The 20,142-nt window shown below is 35.7% G+C and overlaps 1 protein-coding gene and 1 non-coding gene across 6 annotated transcripts; both read right to left on the reverse strand.

The window, feature by feature from the left end:
• Positions 1–346: 346 nt before the first annotated feature.
• TRNAE-UUC lies at positions 347–420 on the reverse strand. The gene has a single exon. It is a non-coding gene; the product is annotated as a tRNA-Glu (tRNA).
• A 2,713-nt stretch (positions 421–3,133) lies between these two features.
• On the reverse strand, positions 3,134–19,756 carry LOC110103803 (peptidyl-prolyl cis-trans isomerase CYP63). 5 transcript variants are annotated; one of them, XR_002304000.2, is made up of 6 exons: positions 19,625–19,756; positions 17,768–18,937; positions 14,902–15,123; positions 3,882–4,121; positions 3,482–3,664; positions 3,134–3,392 (listed from the first exon to the last, which is right to left on the reverse strand). XR_002304000.2 is itself a non-coding variant. In XM_020832650.2 (4 exons), exons 2-4 carry the CDS (start codon positions 18,934–18,936, stop codon positions 3,983–3,985), a joined length of 1,530 nt encoding a protein of 509 aa, XP_020688309.1. In that variant the 5' UTR covers position 18,937; positions 19,625–19,756; the 3' UTR covers positions 3,779–3,982. The 5 variants fall into 5 exon arrangements, 1 of the variants encoding a protein (XP_020688309.1); XR_003700995.1 differs by having other exon boundaries at positions 3,134–3,664; positions 3,886–4,121; XR_002303999.2 differs by having other exon boundaries at positions 3,134–3,664.
• Positions 19,757–20,142: the final 386 nt, after the last annotated feature.

Consider the following 20,142-nt stretch of genomic DNA (forward strand, 5'->3'; position numbering starts at 1 on the left):
ACGAAGAAAATCTCATAATATAATTAAATAATATGCATTTTCGTTGGTATTAAATGGCAATAATAATACCTCACAACATATTATGAGTTTAGTAGAGCAGAAAAATTAAGTTGTATTTCGATGGTGCTGCAACTTGTTGGTTGAGAGCTTAATATATGTGTGAATTTTTCTTAATTGATATAAAAATTTCAAAGTACAAAAAAGAGTAAAGGTATATATATATTATTTTATATATGTTTCTATTGTTACGAAAATGGTAAATTTATTTAAATTATATTACACAAGGAATTGCAAAATATGTCAATTTATTAAGAAATGCAATAAAAAAATATTACAAAACCGGATTTTCCATTGCCGGGATTTGAACCCGGGTCGTCTGGGTGAAAGCCAGATATCCTAACCGGACTAGACGACAATGAATCTTTGCTTGTTTTATTAATAGAAATTATAAATATATTAAATTATCCTAACCGATAAACACTAATTTAATAAATTTAATATAGCGTATTTTTGCCAATAATGGAATTTGAAGGATTTAAGTACAAAATTATGATGATAAAATTTTAGGTTTGTCATTATTCTATCCTTTGCTTTCATTTTCTTCAACTCCAAGATTTGATTTGTTTTTTATTGAGCATGAATTTGATTCTCTAAAATAAGCCTAACACAGCCATTAATAGAATTAAATTTTTAAATGAGAAGAAATAAATAATTTATTGAAAATTTATTTTATTGTGCTAGAAAATTTAATGGCATTGAAAGGGTTTAGCATTTTAGTTTTATAAAAAAAAAATATCCCACAACATGAGGTTAGTTACATAAATCATTTTTCTTCATCGTGTTCTATTAAAATTCAAACACTCATTTAAATCTAATAAAAAAATCATTTCTAATATTTTCTAACCAAGTATTTTTAAGTCTACGTCTACCTTTCTTAGTATTCACACATGCATAAAAAAAATTATAAGAGATCATAATTTTTATTAGCAATGATCAAAGAATCATAATTGAATGTAAATGGTCGAATGATTGCAGTCGAATAATAATGTACAAAGGAATTGTAGTTCCGTGACAAAAAATTCACTTCCGTCAGCATTAGGAGTGACGACAAGCAACAATGTTGGCAATCATCAGCGTTAGCATCAATAGCATGCATCGACCTAATAAGTAATATTGTATATAAAAAAATCAGATAGAAAAATATTTTGTTTTATTTATAACATTCCATAAAAAATAGAAGAATAATATCCAGGATCCATATCCTCTACAACTGAGGTGTGAACCATACATTTATGCTTCCCACCCACAGAACATCTGCCACTTTGGACGACTAATATTTAATATATAATCTAATTTTTATAAAACCTCTATGATTTTCTTTACATTAAATCCCTGCCGTCCAAAATATATCATGTGACTGAGAGAACATTGAATTTATACAATCTCACCTAAACTAATACACTCAAATCATCTAATTGAAAATGATCCAATCAAATATGATCATAACTAAATTTACCCAATTCTAAAATGAAGAAAAAAAAAACTATTAATATAATTACTCTTTATTAGTATTACAAACAATAATGGCATGAAACATCAACAATTGAGAACAGTCACAACAACAATGAATAAGAGAGACTATTTGTGATCAAATGTGGGGGAACACAACAGATTTTCATGATAATTATGAATTTTATTTAGATTTTATCATAAATCAGTTGATTAGATTTGATTAAACTTAGACACTATTGAAAGAAAAGTATGCATATCAAAGATTTTTTTGGGTATTATAAACTAAATCTCTTCCGTCGAAAAAAATTGGACAATAATTTTCTTACAATCATCAGTCTCTAACAAATCTAGCTGTGGAAAGCTCTAATTCGCCGCAGAAAAAAAAAAGTTATAACAAAGTGAGGATGCTCGTCAAAATAAAATAGCAAGAAAACTGTCGCACATGCCCTGGATTACCTTCTTTTTAAGTCTACCTCTGCCTTTCTTAGCATTCAGACATGCATAAAAAAAAATTATAAGAGAGATGAAAAATTTTATTAAGAATGATCAAAGAATCATAATTGAATGTAAATGATCGAATGATTGTAGTCGAATAATAGTGATCAAAGGAATTATAGTTCCGTGACAAAAATTCACTTACGTCAGCATTAGGAGTGACGGCAAGCAACAATGTTAGCATCAATAGCATGCATCAACCTAATAAATAATATTGTATATAAAAAAATCAAATAGAAAAATATTTTGTTTTATTTATAACATTCCATAAAAAATAGAAGAATAATATCCAGGATCCATATCCTCTACAACTGAGATGTGAACCATACATTATGCTTCCCACCCACCGAACATCTGCCACTTTGGACGACTAATATTTAATCTATAATCTATTTTTATAAAACCTCTATGATTTTCTTTACATTAAATCTCTGCCATCCAAAATATATCATGTGGCTGAGAGAAGACCATTGAATTTATACAATCACACCTCAACTATACACTCAAATTATCTAATTGAAAATGATCCAATCAAATAATCATAACTAAATTTACCCAATTCTAAAATGAAGAAAAAAAACAAAAAAACTATTAATATAATTACTCTTTATTAGTATTACAAACAGTAATAGCATGAAACATCAACAATTGAGAACAGTCACAGCAACAATGGATAAGAGAGACTATTTGTGATCAAATATGGGGAACTCAACAGAAACAGCATAATCCACCATAAGTTTGATGAATATTCTAAATTATTTATTTAATTATAGTAATATCAAAGATTATTATGTGCATATTTTCATAATAATTATGAATTTTCTTATGATTTTTTCATAAATCATTTGATTATGTTTGATTTCAATTACACACTATTGTAAGAAATATGGTTATCAAAGATTTTTTGGGGTATTATAAACTCTTTTCCGTTAGAAAAATTGAACAATAATTTTCTTACAATCAACAGTCTAAATCCTAAATCTAGCTGTGGAAAGCTCTAATTCGCCGCAGAAAAAGAAAGTAATAACAAAGTGATGGTGCTCGTCAAAATAAAATAGCAAGAAAACTGTCGCACATGCCCTGGATTACCTTGACACTCAATATATGTAAGAAAAAAAAAAAAAAATTTCACAATACTTGACCAATATCATAAAAAATGTACCATATGCTCCAAGAAAACAAATTATGAAATGAATTTCAGCAGATATTACTCATTCATCCATTGGCTTCAAAAAGGAATAGTAAGCTTGATAAGCCTGTGTCACTCAGCCTGAACATGAAGCCTAACGATGGGAAAAAGTTCGAGAAGCTGCAATCATCTCCCTAATGTGGCAGAAATGAGCAAAAGGTACAGTCTTGTGGTTCTATGCAAGCTAAATAATTGCCTGCAGGAACAAAAGAAAGTTTCTAGGGAAGGTGATATTAATTTGAAAAATTTATGAACTAAAAGATGCAACTAAATGTATTTCTTCACCATAAACTGCTCTGGCAAGCTTAATCCAAGCTGAAAACTTGAACCTTTTTAGTTTAGTAGTAGTAGGGAACTCCACAGGGACTAATTAGGAAGAAGCTGGTTCAGTCAATGAGTATTTTGCCATCGCTAATTTAGAGGTTCCAAAACATTCAAAAGAGGGTACAGAGTGTCTTTTGTTTCAATCTGCAGGTGAAGCATCAAAGAGGATTTCATGCAATTTCTTTTAACAAAACAAACACCTTCTTATTAGATTTAACAGTAAGTTTAAGGTTTCAGAAATTTAAAAGTGAACAGAGATTGAAAAAAAAGACATCCAAGTTACTAAAATTTGAGATACTACTTGTCTAGTTTGACAAAGAGGAAAACTGTAATACAAAAGCTGAGGTTTTTCAAGTCATACTTGCCATAAAATCTTTATCGGTGCCATATATTTGGAAGAACTACAGGTACTGAGATTGGATGGTAATCCCTCATTCTCTGAGCAAAATACAAGAAAAGGCTTCAGCGCGAAGAGGACTTGGATTTCTCCACCAGGAGAATCCTACCATTCCACTCAGTCTGGTCCACAGCACGTATTGCTGCATCAGCGTGTTCATCCTTTTCCAAGGATAGAAATCCGAAGCCACGGGAATCACCTGTTCTGTAAATAGTAAAATGAACAATACGGGAGGTATCATTTTTTTGTTGTAAAATAACATTTTGGAGCGCTAAATAGTAGTAAATGATAGTATTAAGCTTGTAAATTTACAGCTAATTCTAAAAGACAGATAAAATAGCAATATCAAATATAACTTGGCAGTATTAAAAAGAATTTAGAATAGGGGTGTCAATTTCAGAGCGAGAAAAGAAAATGCAAGTTAACCTTCCAATATTTAAAAAGAATAGAGTTACTCTTCCAAAATTCACAGCACAGAAATATCGCTCCCCTAGTTGCTCATATCAAAAGAAGATAATTCTTAGAATATTTTGCAAAGTACTTCGTTTAAACATTTAAATAAATTTCATAAACATTTACATCTTGCATGAGTAATGTTTTGGGGCTATAAATAGCCTTTGAATTCCTTTTTTGGGATAAATAAATGAAACGAATTATTTATTTTGACTCATCTAGCTTCTCCTATCATCTCTCTAAAGCCTTCCAGTCTCCATCTCTCTCTCTGTCTCAGCATGCAAAGTGTTCTCAGAGCAGGAAAACAACAACTTCGTTGTTTCAGCCACTGACAGCATGAATACATTGAAGATCTGAGCCTTGTCGATGCAATTTGCTCTCTAAATTAGTGTCAAAGATGAAAAATTGATGATAAACATGCAAATAGAAAGTTTCCCAAGCTTATATGATCGGTATCCCACTCACCACAGAGTTGGTTCTTTAAATGTATTCGGAATGTAGAGAAAACAAAATGTTGGGGGTTTTGAAAATTCAATAGTTTGATTGGAAGAGAAATAATTGTGAAGCGCCTCCTGCGATGTTGGATCCACCTTTGTGACTCCACCTTTTCCCTCTGCCTCGAATACAACCTAATAATTGGTGCTCTCCACCCAGACGAATCTGCCTCTAACAAACCACGCAACCTCTACTCCTACAACTTGCGTTTTGCCCTCATGTTCAGGTGCCTTTGCCCTCACCTAATTAACGTCTGACCTCATTCCCACCATGACCTTGATATGTAAACCATTTTTGAATTTCATCAAAATAAATGGAAATTTTTGTTTCATTGCATTTGGAATACATTCAACTAAACATCTACACTAAATTCAAAATACATGAGATTTCTTTACAATTTCTTACTTTGTATTTAGGATATATCTAATAGAAGAGTCCCTAAGTTTCTACAAGTAAATCCTTTGTGTCTAATAGGTTCTAAGTTTTATAAAAAATTTACCTAAAGTTTGTTAGACCAACCAAATTAAATTATCACTTTGATTTTCCTTGATTGAGTAGTCAATCTGAATAAAAAAAATGTCCTATTGTAATCCCATCCATTAAGAAGATTGGATACGAAGTATATCTTGCTATGTTTCAGATCATAATTTAGTATCATAGCGTCGAATCCTACCTTTTAGTATTGTGAGAAAACTTTAATATGTCCTTCTAAGGTTAGACATCCGCCAAATACACAAAGAAAGCCACTATTTTTATCATAAATGACACATGAAGTAGACTTAGAATATTATGAAAGGAAAAATAAAAAATACTGAATAATTCAACCAACTCTTCTAAAAGGAGGCAGAACCACAAAAGGATGAGGAAATAAAGGAAAATCAAATCAATCCGCTACAATTCAAACCGAGGAAATCTCCCTCATCAAAAGAAGATAATTCTTAAGAATACTATCTAGGTATTTTCCTTGTAAACATTTAAATAAAGTGTGAAAAGAATTTAGATAAAGGTTAATAGTATTGAATAGCTCATCTTGGCCATTAGGTATGTTGTTTTGCTTATTTGGATAGCATACTATCATTTTGGCTATAAAAAGCCCTTCCAATTTGTTATTTAGGATGAATCAATAAAGTGAACTATTTCCTTCAACTCATCTAGCTTCTCTTCTCTCTCAAAAACCGACTATTCTCCCTTTTTCAAGTCTGATATTTGTTGAAATCTAGAAATTCTTTTCTACCTTTTTTAAGTCTAATATTTGTTGAAATCTAGAAATTCCTTTCGTCACTAACAAGTAAGATTATTATTTAATTGTAGTTGTTATTGTTACTATTTAATAATTTTTTACTAGATTTTCGTTTTTGTTGCACCTGTTATTTGTTGTTCATTGTTGCAACTGTAACAACCCAAATTCTTAACTATCGAGATATAGTCTGCTTTGGCATACTGGCCTCACGATTTTGCCTTGTTGGTGTAACTTCTCAGGAGATCACCCATCCCAGGATTTCTTCAGGATGAGCACGCTTAACTGCGAAGTTTCTTAATAAAATTTCAACCATTACCACAAAAGGTGTATCGATGTTAAGAGTTTAGCTTATTTCACTCAAGGAGTTTTACAATCTCCCTCACTTAAGCAATGAACGTCCTTGTTAGTATATTTATCCCAGAATCATCCACCAAGCCTATAGGATTCTAGAGGTGGCCCCTACAAGTTCAAGTGGTGACTCCTGCCACGTAACCCTTTGTCCCACACATGATTTAAGAGATGGCTCCCATGGCGTAGCACTTTGTGTTATATGAAATTTAGTTCCCATCTTCCAGTTGGTGTATTATTATTGCTCTGATATCATTTGGCATAAGGGCCTCACGATTTTGCCGTGTTGGTGTAACTTCCAATAAGATAACCCGTCGAGAGGAGCAAGCTTAACTGCGGAATTTCTTAATGAAATTTCAACCATTACCACAAAAGGCATCTCGATGTTTAAGAGTTTAACTTATTTTACTTAAGGGATTTTACAATATCTCTCACTTAAGCAACTGACATTCTTGTTAGTATCTTTATCCCAGAATCATTCATTAGATATATAGGATTCTAGAAGTGGCCGTTACAAGTTCAAGTGGTGACTCCTACCACATAACCCTTTTGTCCCATACAGGACTTACGAGGTGTTTCCCATGGCATAGCAATTTGTATTTTCATAACTTTGTTCCCATCTTCCGGCTGGTGTATTATTGTTCTAATATCATTTGTAACAGCTCAAACTCTTAACTATTGAGATATTGTCTGCTTTGACCTAAAAGTCTCATGATTTTTTCATGATGGTGTAACTTTCCTAGAGATCACCCATCCCAGGATTTCTCCGGGATGAGTACACTTAATTGCAAAATTTTCTTGATGAAATTTCAACTATCACACCAAAAGACGTCTCGATGTTTAACAGTTTAACTTATTTTATTTAAGGGGTTTCACAACAACTGTTATTTTACTTGCCATATATTCATGTTGCTCTGAAGCTACTACTATTGTAATTTTGAAGGATTTCAGCCGTTGAATCAAGAGTTCATTCAATCAAATAGGTAAATAATAGTGACTGCAGTACTGCTTTGAAGTCATCAAGTCCTAAAATGACACTTTATTTCTGATGTTCAATGAAAGAAAAATTGAAATCAGGGAGAGTGCTAAATCCAAAAAACTCAATAAAGAAATTAGTATGCAGATCAAGTTGGTATCAAAGCATCACATAATTGGAGAATGTTGCAAAACGAAAAAGGAATGTATAGGCAAAAGAGAACCCCTTCTAATCAAGAAGAAGCACCAAGAGTCAAGAAAGAACTCGGAGGAAGAAGAATAAGAAATCAATCAATAATTAATAATAATTCTAACCCAAATGTAACAGATCAAGTGGCTAGACTGTGGAGTAGATGGTCACCATAATGCAATAGATGAGGATGCAAATAACCACCACCACGACTAGTGAACCAAGTCATAATCTTTTTTCCATACTAGATGCAAATATGACCGGAGAAGATAAGTTGACAATATAAGGACCACTTACAAAGGAAGGATATGACCATTCAAATAGAAGCCAAGGTGGAGATAATTAACACCGAAAAGTTGGATGCATGTATCAATTTGTTAGAGGCTTATTTCACCTTGTCATGGGTGCTTTTCACTTTATACGTGTATAAAACCAATTAATATAGTGGTGTGGTAATCATCTAACCTGAACACACAAGAACTTTTCACTTTGAGTTCTAGGTCATATAAAAAGTATTTGTATCATTAATACCAACAACCAGAAGAATCTCATTTCTAACATTATGATTTAAAATTTATGGTTGGACATCATCTTTATCCAAGCCTTCCTTTGGATCTAAATATAAAAAGGGTCCATGATGAGGATTGACCGCCAATGTTGACAAAAATTAATAATAACCAAAAACTACATAGATGAAATGCTATGAAAGGTAATTCTAGTGTCATCTTAGAGATCTCATACATGCATAATAGGTGTGCAATTGTATATTGTCATCCCTATTAATGTCAGATGACTAAAAATAAGAAACAGAGCTTATTGAAGAAAGACTATGGTGTACAAGTAGAGGATGCCATGACAACAGACCAAGCAAACATTTTAATGCCGAACAAAAATTTAGACTTATGCTTATCAGTCCCATCATAAAGGAAAAAAAGAGTTTTGCTCTTTCAACATTGAACAAAACTAGGGATTTATAACCATAGAAACTGATTAGAGAAATATGCACCAATCTTTCAAGAGGTATGGTTGCCACAAAAGTGACCTATATAGCATGATATGCACTTGATACCAAATATGCCGATGTATCAAAACTCGGCCATTGCGAATGAAGAGATCATAGAGCGAGTTATGGAGTTGTTGAAGAATGGAGTTACTCATCCTAGCGATTCACCTTGTGGATCGCCTAATGTTATGGCCCCAAAGAAGCGTGAAAAATGAAGTTTGTGTTGACATAGTCCCAAGGAAGCATGAAAAGGAAGACAGTGAGTCAAGAATCAATGTCTCAATAAAATAACAGTAAAAAAATATTATCTGTCCCGCATTGCCTACTAATTGGATCAATTGAAACGCACAAGTATATTCATCAAATCGAATCTCAAATATGGTTATCATTAGGTGCGCAATAATGAGATAGATACATAAATGAATGCATTGAAGACCAAACAAGGGTCATACTTATATTGATGAAGCTTCATAATTATATTCATGAAGCTGATGAATAATATTCAATTATTACACTTGTATAACTTTATTATTGTCTATCTAGATGATATCTAAGTCTTCAATAGATTATGGGAAAAGCATCTGGAGCATTAAGTTGTTTCATCTGCTAAAACAAAACCAACTCCATCTCAAACAAGACATCTGTGAGATATTAAGACTGATCCTTAAAAGCTGAACGACGCCACAAATTTCAATATTATAGGGGTGTATATGGGACGTAACATAACTCGAATGCTATGAAAAGCACCTAGTTCATCCTTTGCCAGCCAAAACTAGAAGATCTAGAACAAAACCCACAAGCTATGAAATATACCAAGTCCGCATCACAAAGTTCTACAACTTCACAATTCTTGTAGGAAGACGATGACGACGACAACAACAACAATATCAAGCCTTTATCCCACTATATGGAGTCAACTACATGAATACTTTTTCTCAATTGTGCCCTGTTAAAAGTTAAATTCTCATTTAAATCTAATAAATGTCATTTCTAATATTTTGTAACCAAATCTTTTTAGGTCTACATCTACCTTTCTTAACATAAGTCAAATCTAATACCTCTATTTTCCTAATAGGGTCATCGGAAAGCATTTGTTTTATGCGACCAAACCATCTAAGGTGACTTTCTCTAATCTTATCTTCCACTGGAGCTACTCCAACCTTTTCACGTATATTCTCATTTCGTATCCTATCTCTAAAAGCAAAGCCACTCATCCACTTGAGCATCCTCATCTAATTCTTGTAGGAAGAACAAATAATTTTTATTCTCCATGCCATTATTGATGAAGGAAGTGGCTTAAGATTGTAAACAGAAGCCTTTCATTAGAAAATAAGAATTAACCTTCTTGTTGATGACAAGGACCGCCCAAAAATTTGAGATAAATAACCACAAAAATTTGAGATAAATAATGGATATGGGGAAAGAGAGACTTGGGAAGAAGGGCCCAAACATTAGAAAGAAATAAGGCAAAATAACATTAATATTGCATAGAGATCTGAAGTTATACCATGATCATTTCGATAAACAATAAAAGGAAATGATTGAAATAAAATAAGAATTAACCTTCTTGTTGATGACAAGGACCACCCAAGTTTTATACCAGGCGAAAGCCTGGTTTCGCCCAAGCAAGTCCATGCCCCCCTTCGGGTGGGGTCCACGCATTAAGGAAGGGAGAGAGAAAGGGCTAATAAGCAGGAGATTTGAATTTGAAGGGTTGATTAGACTTTGTAATTTGTATTGTTGGTTTTAATAGTTATTCTCATGGTAGGGTTAGGGTTATGCTTGTGCTTTGCTGAATTTAGAAGTTCTCTAGGTTTGCTTGGGCTCTAGCCACCAGCTAGAGATTGGTAGAGCCAGATCTTCCTCTCAAATTGAAGATTCATTGTATCATACTTGTTTTCTTTCACTTTTCATCAATTATCAAATTTTTCTATTGATTTGCCAAGGGATTTCTTCAATTTCTGCTTGGTGTTTGTTGAAATTCCAAATTTCAGACACTAATTTTATGATTTATGTATTTGTTTCCTATCAAATTGGTGTTAGAGCGGTGTCCTGTGCTGAAATTTAAGTCCTCATCGCAGATTTCTGCTGTATTTTTTTTCCCGTATTGCTGATTTTCTCCATTTGAAGACTAGATTTGCTGATTTTTTGCTTTTTTCTTGGTTTGGAACCTAGATCTAATTAATGGCAGTAAAAAGGATGGAGGCATTGGAGGACGAGATGGAACAACTCAAGGTTGGAGTAGAGGAAAAATATTCTGAAAACTCTAGGCCACCGAGAGCCACTTTGGGAACTTTGAAGAGATGATGAGAAAGATGCTTGAGATGCAATCGAAAGCATAACCGGCGATTCCTAGGGTGGAACCACGAGAAAAGGAGATTCCAGAGGACAACGATGAAGTGGAGAGTGTTTTTCATCAAGGACCGCCGTGTGGAGCACCGTTGGTGGGTGGATCGGGGTATTCTGAAGGGAGGACAACAAATAGAAGGGAAGCCGACCCTTTTGGGAGATTACCTAGGCATGGGGAGAAGTGAAATGGAGAAGGGCATGGTTAGGGGGAGTCATGGGGTCAAAATCAATCAAGGGAGGAAGGAAGGGAATCACAACAATACAATGGGGAACCAACAAGGGAAGAAATCATTCAGGTATGGATGCAAGAGCAAGGAAGCTAAAGATGTCAGTGTTTGAAGGGGACGATGATCAGGGTTGGGTGTACTGGGTAGAACGGTACTTTGCCATCAATGGCTGACTGATGAGGAAAAACTCATGGCGGCGGGTCTATGTTTGGAAGGGAAAGCCCTAGCTAAGTTCTAATGCAGGGAGGCTAGGTATCCGATATACTTATTAGGATAATTTAAGGAATGTTTGTTGGAATGTTTCCGAGCAATATGAGAAGGAGACATTCATGAGCAATTATATGCCCTCACTCTGGAGGGAACAGTTATGGAGTACCGGGAGAAGTTTGAGCTGCTATCAGGGAGACTGAGGGGAATCTTAGAGAAAGAATTTGAGGGGAATTTCATGAAGAGGCTTAGGGGGGGGGGGGACTTCAAGTGACTAAAAAATCCAGAGTTATAATAGGATAAGCGGGCAAAGGGGTTATGTTTCAGATGTGATGAGAAGTATATGACAGAGCATAGGTATAAGGACCGAACTCTTCAGGTTCTCACTGTCTATAATGACAAGGAAGCTGAGAAGGGAGGTGGGAGTGAGGTATCGGCGGAGGAGGAAAAGCTTCATTTAGACATGACTGTGATCTCCTTGAACTCAGTGGTGGGGTTCACTCCAAATCATACTATGACGGTGAGAGGAGAAATAGCAAACAAGGAGGTAGTGGTGCTGATAGATAGTGGGGCCACTCACAACTTCCTCCAACCAGGCCGTAAACCAATTGGGGCTAAAATTGGTGGACACATGGTGTTATGGGATGATGATAGGGACGGAGAAGATGGTGATAAGTAGAGAGGTGTGTAGGGGAATAGTCTTGACCATATAGCGGATCTAGGTGAGGAAGAATTTTCTCCCATTGAAGTTGGAGAGCACTGATGTCACCATGAAGATGAGATGGTTGCAGATCAAGAGGAATACCAAGGTGATTTGGGGGATGCTGACAGTGGAGTTGATGGTGGAAGGGAAGAGGATGGTGATTAAGGGAGATGCAGGACTCTCAAAAGCCATAGTGTCACTAAAAACAATGGTAAGAGCCATAGAGGAGGTGGGAGGAGGATTTCTGGTGGAGCTACAAAGCTTGGAAGGGATTAGAGGGGAAGAAGGGGGGACATCCCTCTTTCGGTACTACCGATTATACAGCAGTTCTGTGAGGTTTTTCAGCCACATCAGGGATTGCCACCATAGAGGGGATAGGAGCATGTCATCATGCTAAGGGAGGGGGTATCACCGATCAATGGCAGGCCTTATCGCTACTCCCAAATCCAGAAATATGAGAATGAGAAGCTGATTTGGGAGATGTTGGAGGCAGGGATCATCAAACCGAGCGTAAAAAATAGATGAAAGTTGGCGGTTTTATGTGGATTACCGAGTCCTGAATAAGGAGATTGTGCCAGACAAATTTCTTATCATAGTAATAGATGAGATGCTATATGAGCTTTGTGGAGCGGTGATATTCACAAAGGTGGACCTAAAGTCCGGATACCATCAGATCGGGATGAGAGAGGAAGATGTTTCAAAGACAACTTTCATATCACACAAGGGACATTATGAGTTTTTGGTGATGTCATTTGGTCTCACCAATGTCACTGCTACCTTCCAATCCCTCAGGAACAAGGTGTTCCTACCTTACCTCAGGAAGTTTGTTATGATTTTTTATGACATATTGGTATATAACAAGTCCAGTGATGAGCATTTGGAGCATCTAAGGGCGATCTTAGAGGTGTTACAGGAGCATCAGTTGAGGGCCAATCTGAAGAAGTATTGTTTTGCACAGCCGAGTGCAGGGTACTTGAGGCACGTGGTATCCCAAGAAGGGGTGGCCACTTATCTGGCCAAGATCGAGGCAATGCTGAAATGAACTCTACCTACAAACCTAAGGGAACTAAGGGGTTTCTTAGGATTGGCGGGATACTACATGAGGTTCGTGAGGGAATACAATACCATTGCTTGGTCTCTGGCAGAGCAATTGAAGAAGAATAACTTCTTGTGGAGAGAGGCAGCTACTCAGGCCTTTGAGAGATTGAAGACAAACATGACCATGATTCTGGTCCTAGCACTATCCAATTTCAATCAGATGTTCACGGTAGAGACTGATGCCTCAGGATATGGGTTTGGGGTAGTGCTCATGCAAAATCACAAACTCATAGACTATTTCAACTAGGTTTTGATAGCTAGAGATAGACTAAAGTCAACCTATGAGAGGGAATTTGTTGCTATTGTATTGGCTCTCCAAAAGTGGTAGTTGTACTTGCTAGGCCGGCATTTCATCATCAGGACTGACCAACGGAGCTTGAAGTACTTACTAGAGCAGAGGATGGTGACCGGGCGACATCACCAAGAACAATGCTACTTGAGGAGAGCTATTAGGGATCACACCTCAATTTCAAAGTTACTAGTGACGCTGACTGAGGATTTGGAGGTGATTTTGGAACCACTGGAGTTGGTAAGAGTATGGCAGGGGGAGGGAGGAAGTAAGGAAGTGTTGATTAAGTGGAAAAACCTACATGAGTACGATGCTACTTGGGAGCCATATGAGCGGATGAAACATCAATTTCCGTCCTTCCACTTTGAGGATAAGGTGGTTCTTTGAGAGGGATGTATTGTTAGACTGGCCTAGGAGGGGCCGGTTCCGCCGGTCAAAATGGGACCTACCCAAATTTATACCAAGCAAAAGCCTGGTTCCACCCAGGCAATCCCGCCCCCCTTGGGAGGAGGTCCACGTGTCGCGGAAGAGAGATAGAGGGCCGAATGAGTGGGCGATTTGAATTTGAAGGGATGTTTAGACTTTTTACTTTGTGTTGTTTGCTTTTAATAGTTATTCTCATCGTAAGGTTAGGGTTATGCATGTGTTTTGCTGAATTTAAGAGTTCTTTAGGTTTGCTCGGGCTCTAGCCACCGGCTAGAGATTGGGAGAGTCAGATCTTCCTCTTGAATTGAAGATCCATTGTATCCTTATTGTTTTCTTCCACTTTTCATCAATTATCAAGTTTCTCTATTTATTTGCCAAGGGATTTCTTCAATTTTTGCTTGGTGCTTGCTGAAATTACAAATTTTAGCCACTACTTTTGTGATTTCTGCACTTGTTTCCTATCACATACTAAAAGAATTATTGAGAAACATCATTCATATCATTGGAGTGCACAAGAACAATAATATTTATATAGTAAAAACATGTACAAGCACAATAAAGGATGATTATATCTATGGGAAATAACTGTAGCACTAAAGTACAATTGCTTCGCTGTAGAAGAATGCTGAAACCAACAAATGAAGAATAAAATTGCCTACAACTCACTGAAAAACTGGCAAGAGAATGCTACCAAACATTTTCAGAAAAATTTATAAATACCAAAACAAAAGTTCTATAAGCAGGCGTTTAACGAAGCCATTTTCATATTGGAATGAGCAACAATTTACATAGACAAGAAAATTTGGAACTTGCTGACTCATTTCGAATGTCATAAATACAGTCAAATTTTGAAGGATAAACCTTCAAATTCACTATAATTGATTAGAAATGAACTGGTTGACAGTTTAGATCTTTAAGATAAACGCTCCTAGCCATGTTTTGAATGTCATAAATATAGGCATTTAGGGTAAAGTAAATTACAGTTTATCCCGGACAATGCGAACATCAGTGACACGGCCAAACTTGGAGAACTTCCTCTCCAGATCTCTTTCTGTAGTCACATAACTAAAACCTGCAATAAATAAATTTTTACCAGGCCGACCAATTCCTGTGTTGCGATTAGCAGGAGGGGACCATGGCCTCCTTGATGAGCGTTGACGAGACCTGTAGTTAGGAGGGGATCTACGCCTTGGAGACTGACCCCTGAATTGCCAAAGTTCACAACAAAAAAGGATCAGACTTGCTGCTGCGTACAGATAAACAACCAAAAGAATAAGTGACCGATCATAACAATATATGTGGGGTAAATAAATATTAGCCAAATATACAAGAAAAATAAATATGGTTTTCATAAATCCTTCATTCTTCATCATCTTAAAAAGAAACTTCACCGCGAACACACAATCATGTTTTGACATTTTTGATAGGAAACACTTGTAGATCTCAAGTATTTCCTATCAATCTTCGGAAAACAGCGAGAAACTTCCAAATTCCAATGAAAATCAGGAAAAACAATAGATTTCATTACAAGAAATCAACTAACATAAGAAAACAACAAGATACAAGTGATCCTCTATTCAAGAGGATGATCGATCTCTCCCAATCTCTAGACAAACCTAGAGCCCAAAACCTAAACCTAAGAGATCTCAAAATCAGCCAAATTCAAGATGCCATAACCCAAGGAAAAAACAAAGTATTTAATGCATATAATTCAAAAGGAATTCTCTTAAAAACCCCTACTTTAAAATTTCCCTCCAAACTCCCTTCAAAAACCTTCCCAAAAAGCTCCTTTGAATCGGGCAGCTTGCGCCCCTCATACAGGAGAGGCGTTCTCCGCCTGTTTCGCACGGGCCAGTCCCACATGGACCGGTCCAATGGACCGGTCTAACAATTTTCTCTCCTGGTTCTCTATTTTCTTAAATTCTATATGGCGCTTGAATTAGAGCACCTCTTACAAATAATTATGTCATAAAACGCCATGAACTCTATCTTTTTTCATACACAAAACTCACAAGTTTCCAATAGTATCTTGCACATGCAACTTCAACTATATCTTTTACAAGGTTCTCCCAATAAAAAATTGCTAAAAATGTAGCATAATACACTTAATATTGAGTTCTTCAAATATACTCGTACTTTTTTCCCAACTTACTATGATTCATTGTTTTAAAATAAAACTCTACAAAGGCATTATAGCTTAAGCAAATGATAAGTGAAAATGGTAAAAAACTTAGTCTTCAACTAGGCACCCTGCTACGATTCTATATTACAACTTGCAAAAGTGATCAGTGATTGTTGCAATAAGAAAGGATTCAAACTACTCTATTGGTTTTTAAACCAAAACACAGAAGTGTTTATAATAATTTCAATCATGATAAGCATTGGCAACTTATGCAGCTTCAAGCTCAAGCTGCATCAGTTGTTCAAGAAGTCGTACACTGGAGATTTTACTATATGTTGTAGGACAGTTCAGGTTCAGAATTTCTATGCTTGCAAATTACTCATTTGCTATAGATGTTTTTTCATGTGCTCTTAAGAATATATTTTGTCTTCTCTGTCATTAAAATGGCCCAATATTCTTCTTCCTTTTAAGATCCTGCAAACCAATTGCAATCATTTTAGATGGTTATTTCCATTCATCTAGTAGAAGTGATGAAGGCTGCAACAATCGAAAATGTTTGTGGCAATGCATGATGAAGGTTGCACACTGGGGCTAATTTGCAGCAATGCCGCAATAAATGATGCAATAATGGGAAATATTTGCAACAATATAATAAAAAAGGTTGCAATTATAGCAAAAGAATGCAGTTTAATAAAAAAGATTTGTAAAATTAAGGCAACCCAGCAAGGAAGGTTGTAGCGTATGAAAATGCTAAGAAAAAAAACCTAAAACTCAAATACCATTACAAGAATTGGTTGATTGGTTTATTCCAATATTTGTGTAATATTAATACTTGAGGATATCCTATCAGGAAACATATAAATCATATATTAATTATTACAAAATCCACAAATTAATGAGGTGGCAGAAATAATCCCATGGATCACTAAGGAGTCATCAAGTGAACAAGGAAGGTGGAGGTCTGTTGTGGAATATGAGTGCGTATTTTGCAAGCTGATACATAAAGATTTTGCAAAGAATTCAAAGGTCTTTAGTTATGCACATCAATATGTTTTAAGTTTTTAATAGCATGATATTAGATGCACATAAGATCTCCCATACCCAGAAAGATGTTGAAACTTCTGTCTTGAGTGAGATGTGGCATGATAAATAAAAGCAATGTATCAAAAACATTTAGATAAAGTTTAGATAGTATCATTTTGATTTGATTATGAATATTTTTTCTTTTAAGTTTAATACTACAATCAGATTAAATCTTTTCCATGGCTAGCTTTTACATAACATACTAATGTGTTTAACGAAATATTCCAAAATGTCAGAAACACAACATACATCTTTCAGACTTATCAAAAACTTTTGAACCAAATAATACAAGAAAATTATGGTTAGACATACACACAGTATTGCCCTATAGTCTCAAACATTAAAAGCTAGGACATGCATATATGTTGCCTTCCTCGAATACTCCAGCCAAAAGTTAAGTAAAACATACTAGTATTTTTAAGTCTCAAACTGATTGTTCAAGCAACAGGTGCCATGAAGTTTACCACCCAAGTAAGCAAATTTTTTAGATATAAGCCTATTGGTTCTTAGAAAATAACCTATTCAAAATAAAGGTCTCGCGTTCTTCTAGCATAGAGTATAAACTAATTAAGTTGAACTACCAAAGGACCAAGAAAAAAACTCAACAATGAACTATGTAAATAGAAATGAAGATATGGATACCTTGGTGATCTTATTTTGCGATTCCTTGAAATTGGAGATCTTGATCGACTGCGCTGCCGGTCTCTTTGGTGTCCAGGAGAACCCCTTCTCCTCATAGGTGATTTTGACACTGATCTTCCTCTCCTTCGTGGAGAGTCATGCTTACGAGGGGATCGTGATAACCGTCTCCTTGGAGAATCAATCCTATTGTGAGATTCTCTCTTTGATACCCTTTCAGAAGGAGATTTTGGCCTCTTGGAAGGAGATAAATGGTCTCGAGAAGTTCTCTTGTGACCCAAGTTTCCTTTTCCAGGGGATGAAGAATGTTTTCTTCTTGATGATTGTGGAGAAGGTGCTGATTTCAAGTCAAAATTTGAAGGGGATGGCATGTCTTGCTTGGGAGAAGTATGGCCTTTGGGAGGTAATTGGCTATGAGGAGACCGTTCTGCAGAAATAGATAATTGTCTCTCAGGAGATATTGAAGCATTTCGAGTTTCTTGAGTAGATTGCAGGCTAGAGTTTTCCCATACCATTCTTCCATTTTCAAGTGTTTCCATCTCGGAAGAGTAATCACCTCCTCTCATTTGACTTTGTCGCACAGAGTTCAGGTTCAAGTTCTCATCATCTAGTTCCTCATTAGCTTCAATTCGCTCATTCTGAAGGTCAACAGAGACTTGGTCATAGTTGGCATTTGTGGCATCATTGAGGGTAGAAGACTGTGTGGTAGGCTTTTCATAATACTCCCTACCGATTGAATCATAGTGGTCATTGTCTCCTTCATCCGAAAAACTTTTATGATGGTGATTGAAATCTCCATCTTCTACATAGTCTTTAACATCTGTATCAGCATCAAGATCATCCTCATGTTTCTCTTTCTCATAATCCTCATCACGGCTTCCCACTCTTTCAATGCAATAATCAGATGTTTTTCTCTCAGCTTCATCTAATTCATTTACTGGCAATGAAGAATCTACTAAATTAGACTCTTTCAATGTATATTGCGCCTCCTCCTCACTAGCCTCAGACAAAGGCACTGGGGGACTCGCATAGCCCTCGTCTGAAAGAACTTTCATTTCATTATGTGGAGCTTCTTCGCTTTTAAATGTATTTAAGTCCACTTTTTCAGCTAGAGTCTCCCTAACTTCTTCATTGAAGCCATCAGTAGTCTCTAAAGGTGAATTTGTATCCATCCTGCAGTTAACCATCTTAAAATTTCGAATGTAATCTCTACCAGCAACTAAGAAGTTACTCAACAAAAATCAAAGCTTGCTTTTGTTCCTCATAAACCCGTCAAAAGAAAGAATAACAAGCCTATAATTCATTAAAAAAAAAAGACCTAGAATTCCTAAATCTGAGAACTCAACTCAACACAAACTTGTCGATCTAACAATAAACATTATTTAAAAAACAAAGTCCACGGAGATTCGAAATATAACAATCGCACAGTTCCCGGACAAATCGGGTGCAAGCAAACCAATCTACCAAATCTCGAATCCGGAAACATAAACAAGCTGAATCCATTAAAGTAGAAGATAAAAAGCATCGGCGAACAAACAGAGACAAATTAAACCCTAACAAAACCTAATTAAAATTTCCTGCAAAAACTAACGCTAATCTCCCAGGCAAACAAAATCTCAATCACAGACGTCCATAAAATCTCAGAAAAAGCATGAATTAACCGAAACCAAATATAAAAAACCCAAAGCCATAAAGAAATCGATGCGAAATAATGAAATTATTCGTCTCAAAATCCAAATGCTAGCCTGATTCGTGTCAGAAATTTCATTAAAATTTTATACAAAGTAAGAAGAAAACCAGAAAAATAAACAGAAAATTCGATTGGACTGATACTTCTATAAAATTAGGGATGAAAGATACCTGAAAATCGAGCAGTGAAAGTTAGATGCGGGAGGAAAGAAACGGATGAAAACGCTTTAAGAGAGCTCAGAGAAAAGCGGGCGCAGACATCTGTTAAGGCGGATCTGGCCACCGCCTCATCCACGATCTGAGGAATTCCAAATTAACCTAAAGCCCATGGGCCTAACAATTACCATTATAGTCTTCGTAGCCCATGTCCACCAATGGAAGGCTTTGTTCAATAAAAGATGTTACATGAAGGGCCGTTTGCATTGCTGGAAAAAAAATACAGAGTAAATAGCATATAATTTTTTAAAAAAAATATTTTGAGTTATTTGTATGAGTGTAAAATAAATATAAAAAATTATTTTTTATTTGATTTGAAGTAAAATAAATGTAATGAAAAGTCTAACGATGGTGGTGGCTGGTGGTCGATGATAGTGACCGCTAGTAGTAATGATTGATGATGGTTGTGGCAGTCAGTGATCAAAGGCGTGCTACAGGGGACAGGTGGTGATCAGTGGCGGTGGCAATGGCTG

The sequence above is a fragment of the Dendrobium catenatum genome, unplaced genomic scaffold (assembly GCF_001605985.2).
Source record: "Dendrobium catenatum unplaced genomic scaffold, ASM160598v2 fragScaff_scaffold_651, whole genome shotgun sequence".
Lineage (NCBI taxonomy): Eukaryota > Viridiplantae > Streptophyta > Magnoliopsida > Asparagales > Orchidaceae > Dendrobium > Dendrobium catenatum.